Here is a 12,247-nt window from a genome sequence, read left to right as displayed (position 1 = left end):
CGCGGCCCTCTTTAGGACTGGATGGGTTACAAAATGACTGACTGAAATGAAAGCATTTTGTGAGGTGTCAGCAGTGTTGTGGATAGGCTACATCTTAAACTACATACTACTGCAAAAATAAAATTGCAAATACAGTAGAGGGTGGTATACCACTTGGCCCAAAATTCACACCTGGACAAACTTGACTAATTTTACTACACAATCATGTGGCAACCCTACCAAACATATCAGTGACTTAGTTTAAGAACCACTGCCATTAGTTCTAAGGACATCATTATGCATTAGAACAAGGGAAAGGAAAATGGCAAAATAGATTCATTATATGCAAAATGATTTGCACGAATTGCAACTCATCCTCCATCAATTACTTAAGTGATATTTCAGTACTGGTTGACATTACAGTATTGTACACCAGTTGTTCTACATTCGTCTTTAGTAACCGTACAAAAAAAAAAAAAGAAAAAAAAAAGTGTTTTATTATATACAGTTGTGCTTGAAAGTTTGTGAACCCTTTAGAATTGTCTATATTTCTGCATAAATATGACCTAAAACATCATCAGATTTTCACTCAAGTCCTAAAAGTAAATAAAGAGAAACCAGTTAAACAAATGAGACAAAAATATTATACTTGTTCATTTATTTATTAAGGAAGATGATCAAATATTACATATTTGTGAGTGGCAAAAGTATGTGAACCTTTGCTTTCAGTACCTGGTGTGACCCCCCTTTGCAGCAAAACAGGCCCAAACCATGATACTACCACCACCATGTTTCACAGATGGGATATGGTTCTTATGCTGGAATGCAAAGGTTTCCTTTCTCCAAACACAAGGGGGCTCTGCCCCCTGCTTGCTTCGCTCGCCTACCCCCGGCATTGGGTATCCTGAAATACCTTAGTCAAGCTTGTTCGTTTTGGAGCCGTGCCCGCGGCTTTTCAGACGCACGTTGTAGGCGCCTGCGTTCATTGATTTTATCCAGGCGGGGCTCATGTTTGTATATCCGTCAGTCGAGCTGGTTCATTTTGAACCCGTGCCTGCTTTGCTTCCGCAGTTTCAGACGTACGTTGTAGGCGCCTGCGTTCATTGATCTTATCCAGGTGGGCTCGTATTTGTATCATTGAGCTGTATTGTGTTTGAATTTGGTGTAAAGCGTTCAGCGGTTTGTACAATCCCAAGCAGCACATTATTCCTAACCTCACTCCGCAGTAGTGCCACACACAATATGGCGGTGACACCTGCGCCTTTCGTACTATGTCGGGTTTCACTATGCTATGTAGGCGCCTTCACCTTTCGTTTTTCAGCGCCTTCCGTACTATCTTTGTGGACCTGTGGGGCCTCCGTAGCCTCTTCCGTTTGAATCTGGGCTGCAGCGCAGAATCCTCTTTTTTGTGTGGCTGTGTCGTTAGTCGTTAGCTATGGGCGCGTTGTTGCTTCATTTCTCATTCACGTCAGTTGAGCCCTTTCGTTTTTGGGCCGTGACTCCTTTGTGCGCGGTGGATACGACTTCGCTTGCGGTTTATGAGACGTGTGCTGTACGCGCCTGCGTAGTACGTCTCATGGTCCCATCGCCGTGTACCTGTGTCCATGCCATCCGGTTTACCATTCTCGGTTAGTAATATGGATAACACTTTTCATTTAAACCAAAAAGTTCTATTTTGGTCTCATCCGTCCACAAAACATTCTTCCAATAGCCTTCTGTTTTGTCCACGTGATCTTTAGCAAACTACAGACGAGCAGCAATGTTTTTTTTTGGAGAGCAGTGGCTTTCTCCTTGCAACCCTGCCATGCACACCATTGTTGTTCAGTGTTCTCCTGATGGTGGACTCATGAATATGAACATTAGCCAATGTGAGAGAGGCCTTCAGTTGCTCAGAAGTTACCCTGGGGTCCTTTGTGACCTCGCCGACTATTACACGCCTTGCTCTTGGAGTGATCTTTGTTGGTCGACCACTCCTGGGGAGGGTAGCAATGGTCTTGAATTTCCTCCATTTGTACACAATCTGTCTGACTGTGGATTGGCGGAGTCCAAACTCTTTAGAGATGGTTTTGTAACCTTTTCCAGCCTGATGAGCATCAACAACTCTTTTTCGGAGGTCTTCATAAATCTCCTTTGTTAATGCCATGATCCACTTCCACAAACATGTGTTGTGAAGAGCAGACTTTGATAGATCCCTGTTCTTTAAATAACACAGGGTGCCTACTCACACCTGATTGTCATCCCACTGATTGAAAACACCTGACTCGAATTTCACCTTCAAACTAACTGCTAATCCTAGAGGTTCACATACTTTTGCCACTCACAAATATGTAATATTCGATCATTTTCCTTAATAAATAAATGACCAAGTATAATATTTTTGTCTCATTTGTTTAACTGGTTTCTCTTTATCTACTTTTAGGACTTGAGTGAAAATCTGATGATGTTTTAGGTCATATTTATGCAGAAATATAGACAATTCTAAAGGGTTCACAAACTTTCAAGCACAACTATAGCAGATATACTAGAAATTACGAAATCCAAAAACTGAGATCTGTGTATTCAGTCCTCCTGAGGAATCGGATTGGTCAATTTGGCTTTGGTAACACAACACAAGAGGGAGTGTGAGTGAGAGTCGCGTGAGGAGTAGCCTAAAGGCGTATGAGGCACACTGGGAGAGTTGCCTTCAAAGACAGCAGGTATAAAACCAGACAGGAGATGAGAAAGGCACCTCGAAAATAATGACAAAGTGTGAGGAGCAGGCTTTATGAGAATGCACTCGAGGGAGGGTGCACCAATGAAGAGATGTTCACACACACAAATACAGAGGAAAGTGGGCATGGCAGCTCTACACAGTGTTGGTGGACTGGGGGCTGAAGGGTTGCCATCGAGTCTCAAATATAGTGAGGGAACACTGGCTAATATACAGTACATCACTATTCCATTGTTTTATTCTGCACCATTATCATTTTTGCTTGTTATGCATTTTTGCAGAACTTACACATTACAGCTCTCAAGCAATGTGAGCAAACTTGGAAAAAAATCAAGATAATAGCCACACATCTGAGTACATGAGTGTGCACAAAACCAAAATGTGAGACTTTGAAGTGGAGGGAAAAAAATGCAAAAACCTGTCAAGCTATCGTGTTTGAAAAGATAGATAAAAAAAAAGAACAAACCCCTGGGAGATTTCATTAATTGCTCTTCACTCTTTGTTCAGCCTTTATCTCCTGACAGCTTGATACAGCATAATTGGATGCATAATAGAAAAAGAAAAAGCAATGATTCGGGATACACCAGCTAGAAGGGAAAACAGATATTTCCTGTTCTCACCAAATGCATTCATTTGGAATGGCTTCTGGGCAAGAACGATAAATATCAGTTGGCCGCTGTCTCTGTCACAAGTTGATAACAATGTTGAAAAATATGCAGGGACAGCATACTTCAAATTGAACTTAATATATTGTCACCAAATGTTTAGAGAAAAAAAGAATTGTCAGTAACTAAATCAAATTTGAGTTTATTTCCCACTCTCAAGTCCATACTGGCAAAAAGCACTGGATGATGGCTGCCGACCATTGCTTGGGACGCAACCTGCACTGTTATTTAAAATCTTCAATCCAAAGTTCACAAGTGTAGAGGAGATGACAATCATGAGTCCTAGTGAATGTAATATTGGCCATGTGCACACACAAATGTATAGGACTAAGCCAATTTTGAGGTTGAAATGTGAAGAACCACCCCACCCATATTTGCAGGTGCTCTTAAGCCTAATGTCAGCAGACCGCTTATTGCTGGAGATCTAGTGGGATAACTCTTTGCGCCGGCCCAGAGGCACAGTGGCCAAAGTCAGCTATTTAGAAAGTATTGTTGCACCCAGACTGGTCAGATGGGCTGAGAGCTAGCATCATGGAAGCAAAATGTGAAGAGAAAGACTATCAGGTGGAAGGGCATGTTTATGTATACTGTATGTAGATTTGTTGGTCTAAAAATGCTTCAGCCAATATATGCAGAATGAATTACATGTCTTCTAGCCACTCGGTTGTTTTGAAAACCAACTTATCAAATGCAGAGTCAAGGGAAGCTACAGAATATCTAACAAGCAACAAAAAGAAAACAGAAACCAGTGCTTGAAGGGCCAAATGTGCAGTATTTTCCTCCTGTATTATATTGACCTGTTAACCCTGAATGATGCGAAGGAGGCCAACATATATTTGTTTTTTTTCACAAATGACATAAGGGAGGAACAATGAGTGGAACGCATAAAGACAAATAGAGTAGAAAGCGACAAGCAATGTAATCCCTGTGGGCCTAACTGTACTAGCTATTGACCCCAATCTATTACGTTCTACATGGAGGAGTTTTTTTTCACTTGCCCACTAATGTAGTACAAAGTATTCCCAAAGTTGCCACCTGTCTCTACCTTCTTCAATCTCTCTGTCTAAATTCACCTCTCCATCTCTAGACTTTGGGAGTTTATGGGCTCAAAGTGACCTTATAAACCTCATCCCGAGGCCATTTCTGGCCAAGTCTTTACAGTTTGCATGGGTAGCAAGAGTCCTGCTCTCTTAAACTGGGCACATGTGCTACACTCTCCCAACTTTCTCCTAGCACCCATGGCATCTGTTGGGTAACATGCACTTCTAACGCCTTGGCACAGCATTGGCCATTCCCTTCAAAGTTGCCTTCTTTGTTCCCCTTTTTTCATTTTTGTGCCATTGCTTTTAGCAGTTTGATGGCATTTGTTGTGGATGGGAATCCCAGACATGTCAAAAAGGTGTGAGGCCTCCATATACTATTAAAATCTTTACTGGCTAGGTCAGGCCTCTCTTGCCCTGCCTAGAAAACACTTCACCCCAATGAGTCTTAATCCCATCTCCAGTGGCCTTCCTCAGGCTTTGCAGCCTCAAAAGGGATTTTATTCTCAAAAACAAACTTAAAATGTCCCAAAATCTGGCCTAAAGCCCCACAAAAAAAAGATGACCATTGATCTTTCTGCTTATACACAAAAAAAGGCCACAATCTTTTTCTAATGAACCATTTATTGATAGAATAGAAAAATGCAAGCAAAATACTCAAAAGAACAGCAATAGGCAAAAAAAAGAGTTGCCTAAAAGGCAATCCTAAGCAAAAATGACCCAATAGAGACGCCAAAAGAGAAATCAAGTGCCGTCACGTGGAACGTCAAGGCTTTGAAACGTTCTTCAAAGAATCCAGGAAACATTCAACGAATTTTGTATCGGTGCTTGTATCGGTCCAGACATTCAACATAATCAATGACGTGTGATACCCCACAGCCTGTCTGCATTACAAGGCTGTTTTGGCTTATGGCTTGAAACACAAACTGAGGAATTAGGAATAAGCCTTTGATGGAGTGCAGTAAAACAGAGCTGCCAATTATCTTGGCATGCACATCTTTGGGATATCGCAACAAAACAAAACTTGAGTACCCAAACGTAATAAAACAGCACATACATACAATACAATACAATACAGTTTATTTTTGTATAGCCCAAAATCACACAGGAAGTGCCGCAATGGGCTTTAACAGGCCCTGCCTCTTGACAGCCCCCCAGCCTTGACTCTCTAAGAAGACAAGGAAAAACTCCCAAAAAAACCTTGTAGGGAAAAATGGAAGAAACCTTGGGAAAGGCAGTTCAAAGATAGAAAAAAAATGGTGACACGGACAGGATTCAAACACTCAGAACTCAGAGCTGACCACTGTGCTTCTGGGTGCTTTCAATGATGTCCCAAATAAAAAAAAAAAAAAAACAAAATAAGCAAAGCTGACAATCTAATGATGCTTAATGTGAGATGAACTGGGAATCACATGTACCAGATTTTACCTGTTAGGTCCATCGTAATAGGTCCAGGGGCCACATTACACACCAAAGTCAGACGTGTCACTTGAACATTTGGGACAGAAGGATCTGCATAAGAAACATGGAGAAAAAAGAAACAGATCTGATGAGTGTTGAACTGCCAGCAGGCCCTCCATTAAGGCTACTTGCTTAAATACACCACAAAAAGGAAAGAATCGCTTCAATATGTTTGATCCAAATACCTATGTGCTGGTCATCAGTGGAGTCCCTCAGGGGTTCTGCCATAGGTCAATTACTTTTTCTGATTTATATTAATGACATTGATTCCAGTAGTTTATAGTTAATAAACTTGTGAAATTCACAGGTGAAGCTAAAATTGGAGGAATGGCAGACACTGAGGAGGCAGCATAAACAAGTCAAAACAAATTGGATAGAGCTGTGCGATCATTTCGAAAATGCATTTTAATGAAGAAAAGTGTAAAGTGCTACACATGGGCAAAAGGAATATCAATTACAAATACAAGATGAGAGACACTGTCCTGAACGAAGCAATCTCTGAAAAGGATTTAGGGGTTGATGTTGACACAACATTCTCATCATCTGTGCAATGTGCAGGCAAATAAAATGTTAGTTTATATTGTAAAAACTATTGAATATAAATCTAGGAATGCTGTGCTTGGACTAAATAATGCACGATTGAGACCACATTTGCACCAGCTAGAAGGTAAAATAGATATTTTCTATTCTCAACAAATCACCATTCATTTGGAATGACATCTGGGCAAGAAGGCTAAATATCAGCTGACCGCTGTCTCTGTCACAAGTTGATAACAACGTTGAAAAATATGCAGGGACAGTGTACTTCAAATTGAACAATATATTCTCACAAAATGTTTAGAGAAAAAAAGAATTGTTATTAACTAAATCAAAACTGAATTATTTTCCCCACACTGACAAAAAGCACTGGATGATGGCTGCCGACCATTGCTCGGGTCTTACCCTGCGCGGTTATTTAAAATCTTCAATCCAAAGTTCGCAAGTGTAGAGGAGATGACAACTGAGTCCTGGTGAATGTAGTATTGGCCATGTGCATACACATATGTATAGGACTAAGCCAATTTTGAGGTTGAAATGTGAAGACCCGGGTGGCACGGTGGCGCAGTGGGTAGCGCTGCTGCCTCGCAGTTGGGAGACCTGGGGACCTGGGTTCGCTTCCCGGGTCCTCCCTGCGTGGAGTTTGCATGTTCTCCCCGTGTCTGCGTGGGTTTCCTCCGGGCGCTCCGGTTTCCTCCCACAGTCCAAAGACATGCACGTTAGGTGGATTGGCAATTCTAAATTGGCCCTAGTGTGTGCTTGGTGTGTGGGTGTGTTTGTGTGTGTCCTGCGGTGGGTTGGCACCCTGCCCAGGATTAGTTCCTGCCTTGTGCCCTGTGTTGGCTGGGATTGGCTCCAGCAGACCCCCCGTGACCCTGTGTTCGGATTCAGTGGGTTGGGAAATGGATGGATGGATGGATGGATGAATGTGAAGACCCACCCCACGCATAGCTGCAGATGCTCTTAAACTTAATGTCACTGGAGTACTGTGTGCAGTTCTGGTCACCACATCACAAGACAGACATAGCAGCAGTTGAAGCTGTGCAGAGGAGAGCAACCAGGACCATCCCAGAACTAAGGGCATGTCCTACCTCTGACAGACTTGGAGAATTAAACCTGTTTACTCCTGAGCAGAGGAGACTGCATGGGGTCCTAATCCAGGTCTTTAAAATTCTCAGAAGCATTGATAAAATAGATTCTGCAGAATTCTTCACATGCTCAAGGACATCAGTGGAAATTAAGGGGAAGCACATCTAGGACTGAAGTCAGGAAACACTTCTTTACGCAAAGAGTCGTGGAACTCTGGAACAAATATTGAGGCACGTAGTTGAAGCAGAAACCTTGACAATGTTTAAGAAGCATCTGGATGAGATTTTGGGACAGCTTAGCTACTAATTAAACAAAAGATCTTGATGGACCTCTTGTTTGTCAAATTTCTTTTGTTCCTAAATGTTGCCCCATGTGGGACACTTCAGATGCCACTTTTTGGCCTTAATGAATCCATAAAAGCTCTTGCTAGAGCCTCCATGGTGTCTTACTAAGACTGGTAGTCTGGAGAATCTGCTTCTGAGACATCCTCTACAATCGTGACAGATACTTCCTCCTAATGGCCATAACATTGGGGGTTCTCCAGTCACTTAACAAGCCTCTGTCCTTGTTCCTATAGTGTCCTCCTGTGCTCCAGGCAATCTATCACAATTTCACAGGTACAGTACGCTTTTTAATCCATTACTGAGAAAACAAGCTTGAATAAGAATTCCAAGGCACTTGTCACAAACGACAAATAAAAACGACTTTAAACTTTACAAAGATTGACTGGTTGACACTAGTTTCTTGAAGGTTTTCATTTCTTTCTATCCCCAAGTGGTGCCGAGTTTGCCCTGTTACGCATTAATGGCTCATCACTTGCTAACCTGAAGCAGTCAATCATGGAGAGAAGGCCTTGACCCCAATTCAGAAGAATGCATTTGTGTTTTTCCTATTTCTTTTTCTTTTTTATCCCTTTATTTGGAAACAAAAGAGAACAGAACACAATTCAAAACAAAATAATAACATAGCAAGTACAATAGCGTGTTTTTGGAAACAATCCATGGAATGCTGCATTTAAACCCCACCAGCTACATGACTAGAGAGCACCGTCTCAAATGGTTCTTTGTGCAGGATAATGCAGCAAGTAAAAGAAAAAAGGTGGAGCCCAGGCTTGGCAGGTTTACTTTAGAATTATATTAAGGAGTTCTTGCCAAGTTCTGTTCCTCGAAAAAAGAGAATTAGATTTTTATGATTTGAAATAATAAAGAACGTAGGCACAATACACATGCAGAGCAGGTTAGAGATAATGGAAGTACAAAAATTCAAAAGTCTCAAAAAAAAAAAATGATAGTAAAGATTGCATAAGCACAAACAAATGGAAATTATTTCTCTGTGAAATAACGGAACAGCGAGAAAAGAGATTGAATATATTGTTCGGATTTAAACTTTAAGTTGGAGACTTAAAGGAAAAGTAGTGTTTCTTCCCAATGAAGAGGCGTATCTGCGAGAATTAAAAGATTTGTTGTTTGGTGAAAGTGAAATCCACATATGCAAGCAGCAGAGATGTGAAGAGGCTGGCGCGTAGCGCAGGCCGGTGGGGGTTGGTGAGCAAAGCGAGCAGGGGTGGTGCCAGCCACTTCATGTCTCTGCCACTCGCGTTGTGAACAGGGTGGCTGAATGCATGCTTTGGAGATGCAGACGGATCACCTGCTTGCTTACTGCTCCTCCTGCTGTGCTGTATGTTCTGCTTCTCGTGCTGCGCATCGATCATTTCAAAGCCTGTACAGCTGTCCTCACTTTGGTCACTGACCCCCCCACCCCCCCGGGGGCGCACAAAGCACCTGCCATTTCGCACGTCTGCTGCTTGCGATTTGGGGGGGGGGTTGGGGAAGTCTGAACGCACGTCAAGGAGATGCGGACGGAGCAGCTGTTGTCTTTCTGCTGCTGCTGCTGGTGAGCTGCATGTTTTGCTTGTTGTGCTGCGTGTCGATCATTTAAAAAGCCTGTACAGCAGCTGTCCTTTTGTCTCACTGCTCTGTCTTGCGGGATGTCAAAGTGTCTCTCACGAGACATCTGGGCTGATTATTACTTTCATTATTTTCTGAATTTGCACATAGATTAATATTGTTCTCTTGTGCATCCTTTTTTGCCTACTTTTCTCTCCAATGCTTTTGCGTCTCTTTTCGACGCGCTGCTCTTTCTTCTTTGCTTAGTCATTAACGCACCATCCAGAACGTATAACATTAAGAGCTGGGAGCACATGAAGTGTGTCTGCCAAAAGCATTCAAACAACTGCGAGGTTAGATGTCCGTGAACATTTTTAAAATTGTTTGTAAGTAGGGCGTGACGTGCAAAAGTCACCGTCTCACGGGTCTTGCTTTCTAAGTTTGTAATGTCTAGTCTCGCGTGATGTCAAAGTGTCTCTCCGAGATGATCATGTCTCGACCCAAGATTTTTTTATATTATATTATCATTTCATTAAAGTAGGGATATAACAGTTTGTTTGTCAGTCAGTGTTTGGCCGTTTGGTTGCTATGTCTCTGCCAGTCCAAAAGATGGCACATCACAAAACACTTTAGTATTAAAATGCATTTCCTTCATCATTCCAGCAGATGGCATATCACAAACATTAACACTGCTTTTACGAATCCTGGTGTGTGTGTATTTAGCTACCTATTTATGTATTTATTTAAAAAGCTTCAGTAAAAAGCCAAATTCCCCCCAGGGACAAATACAGTTCTGGTCTAATTTAATCTAATCTAATCTAAAAGGCACATAACAGAGACATATGCACTGCATTTGTCATTCCAACAGATGGTGCACTTCTAACATTAACATTGTTTTTACAAATCCTATACCATCCACCCAACCCGCTGAATCCGAACACAGGGTCACAGGGGTCTGCTGGAGCCAATCTCAGCCAACACAGGGCACAAGGCAGAAACCAATCCCAGACAGGGTGCCAACCCACCACAGGACACACACAAACACACCCACACACCAAGCACACACTAGGGCCAATTTAGAATCGCCAATCCACCTAACCTGCAGTTCTTTGGACTGTGGGAGGAAACCGGAGCGCCCGGAGGAAACCCATGCAGACACGGGGAGAACATGCAAACTCCACGCAGGGAGGACCTGGGAAGCGAACCCAGGTCTCCTAACTGCGATGCAGCAGCGCTACCCACTGCGCCACCGTGCTGCCCAATCCTATACCATATAACAGAAATATATGCTTTGTGTGGTGCACTGCAAATATTACTGCGGAGGTCTACATTGATTATTTTGATTTCAACATGGGTAGCACAGCTTTTTATATATCTATATATCTATATATATATATATATATATATATATATATATATATATATATATATATATATATATATATATATATACACACACACACACACAAGCAAAGCAAAAATAACCAACAAAAGAGAAAAATATTAAAATAGTGAATAAAGGCACTTGGAACTAAAATGTAAAAACTAGGAAAATGGGAACAAATAATAAATCACAGAAATACAGGCTTGTAAACAAGCTTGGCACAATCAGGTGAGGCTGTCCTCCTGCAGACATGCAGTCATCCTCCCTCGGCGGCTCAATCTCTTGCCCTTTTAATTGCTCCCTTTGTTGTTCACGTCTCGTCACACATGTCTCCTGGGAGTATTAGCAAATCCTACACCTTTTCTTATTTTCTTTTTATTTTTCCCTTACCTATCTCCACAGGTCCTGCGCCAAGCAGTGCCTTCTTGTACTTATTCAGGCTTTCGTCATCTTTGTCTAGTTCTTGGATTTCCTGCAGGGACTTCTGGGCTGGAGGCTGGTAGTTGACGTCAACTTCGTCAACTTCATGCACGTCTGTTTCTTTGTCTGCCATGAAGTCTGGAAGAGAAGGTGTGGGTCACTAAACTATGACCAAAACATATTTTTCTGCATAATGCAGTTTTATGTACATTGTGTAATTCATCATAGTCGGTACAACAGAAATATAGGGAAGATCATATAATGTATCATAGGTAATGAAGCACTGATACAAGATAAGGTACTTAATGTAATTCATCTCATGGAATGTAATATAAGCATATGCTAATCCATGCCTTTTGTCATAGGGAGTGAAGTACAGGCAGAAGGAAGATAATATTTTTCATCAAAGAGAATTTAGATCAAGTATATGGTGCTTCATTTACTCTATAACAGAGAATGAAACATGAGTGCAAGCTGCTTCCCATATATTTCATTGCTTATAATAAATTAAGTATAAGATACATTGCATTATTCATCTTAGGCAATGAAGCACCAGTATAGTCATAAAAGGCAAAGATATGCTTTGGTTTTACCGTAAACAATAAAGAACAAACATACAGCACTTCATATTACTCAGTCAAGCACCAGCTGAAGAATCTTTATGTATTTTATCACAGGCAAATAACCACAAGTATAAGCAGCTTATAGAATTTAAAACACAGGGAATAGAAACGAGGCATAAGGTAGTTGAAGTATTTCACTATCTAGGATTGATCACAAGTAGGTCATTGATGTGATTTATTGCAATAAAAAAATAGAAAGATTAGAGTAATTCATGCAATTCATCATAGAGAATGAAGCCCAGGTAGAAGGTGGTCTATGGCCCCATCCATACTACTACATCTTTGTTTAAAATCACGGACGATCCATCGATAGAACTTTAGTTGTCCCCAGGGGAAAAATAAGTCTGTTTTTGCCTTTTGTCCACACTACCTTGGCATTTCCAACCTCTGAAAACAGAGACATTTAAAAACGCTCTCCAGAGTCATATACTTCGGAAAAATCAGCCTCAGCGT

At 41.5% G+C, this 12,247-nt stretch overlaps 1 protein-coding gene across 3 annotated transcripts in view; it reads right to left on the bottom strand.

The window, feature by feature from the left end:
* The window catches only part of arhgdig (Rho GDP dissociation inhibitor (GDI) gamma), a 98,361-nt gene that overhangs the window by 11,273 nt on the left and 74,841 nt on the right, over nt 1–12,247 (bottom strand). For all 3 annotated transcript variants that reach the window (XM_028814375.2, XM_028814373.2, XM_028814372.2), the window contains exons 2-3: nt 11,142–11,309; nt 5,823–5,906 (exon numbers count right to left, since the gene is read on the bottom strand). In XM_028814375.2, the coding sequence (XP_028670208.1) occupies nt 5,823–5,906; nt 11,142–11,304 (247 nt within the window). In that variant the 5' untranslated portion in view covers nt 11,305–11,309. The remainder of the gene's footprint in view (nt 1–5,822; nt 5,907–11,141; nt 11,310–12,247) is intronic.

The sequence above is a fragment of the Erpetoichthys calabaricus genome, chromosome 11 (genome assembly GCF_900747795.2).
Source record: "Erpetoichthys calabaricus chromosome 11, fErpCal1.3, whole genome shotgun sequence".
NCBI lineage: Eukaryota > Metazoa > Chordata > Cladistia > Polypteriformes > Polypteridae > Erpetoichthys > Erpetoichthys calabaricus.
This window is presented reverse-complemented; position numbering and strand designations above follow the sequence as displayed.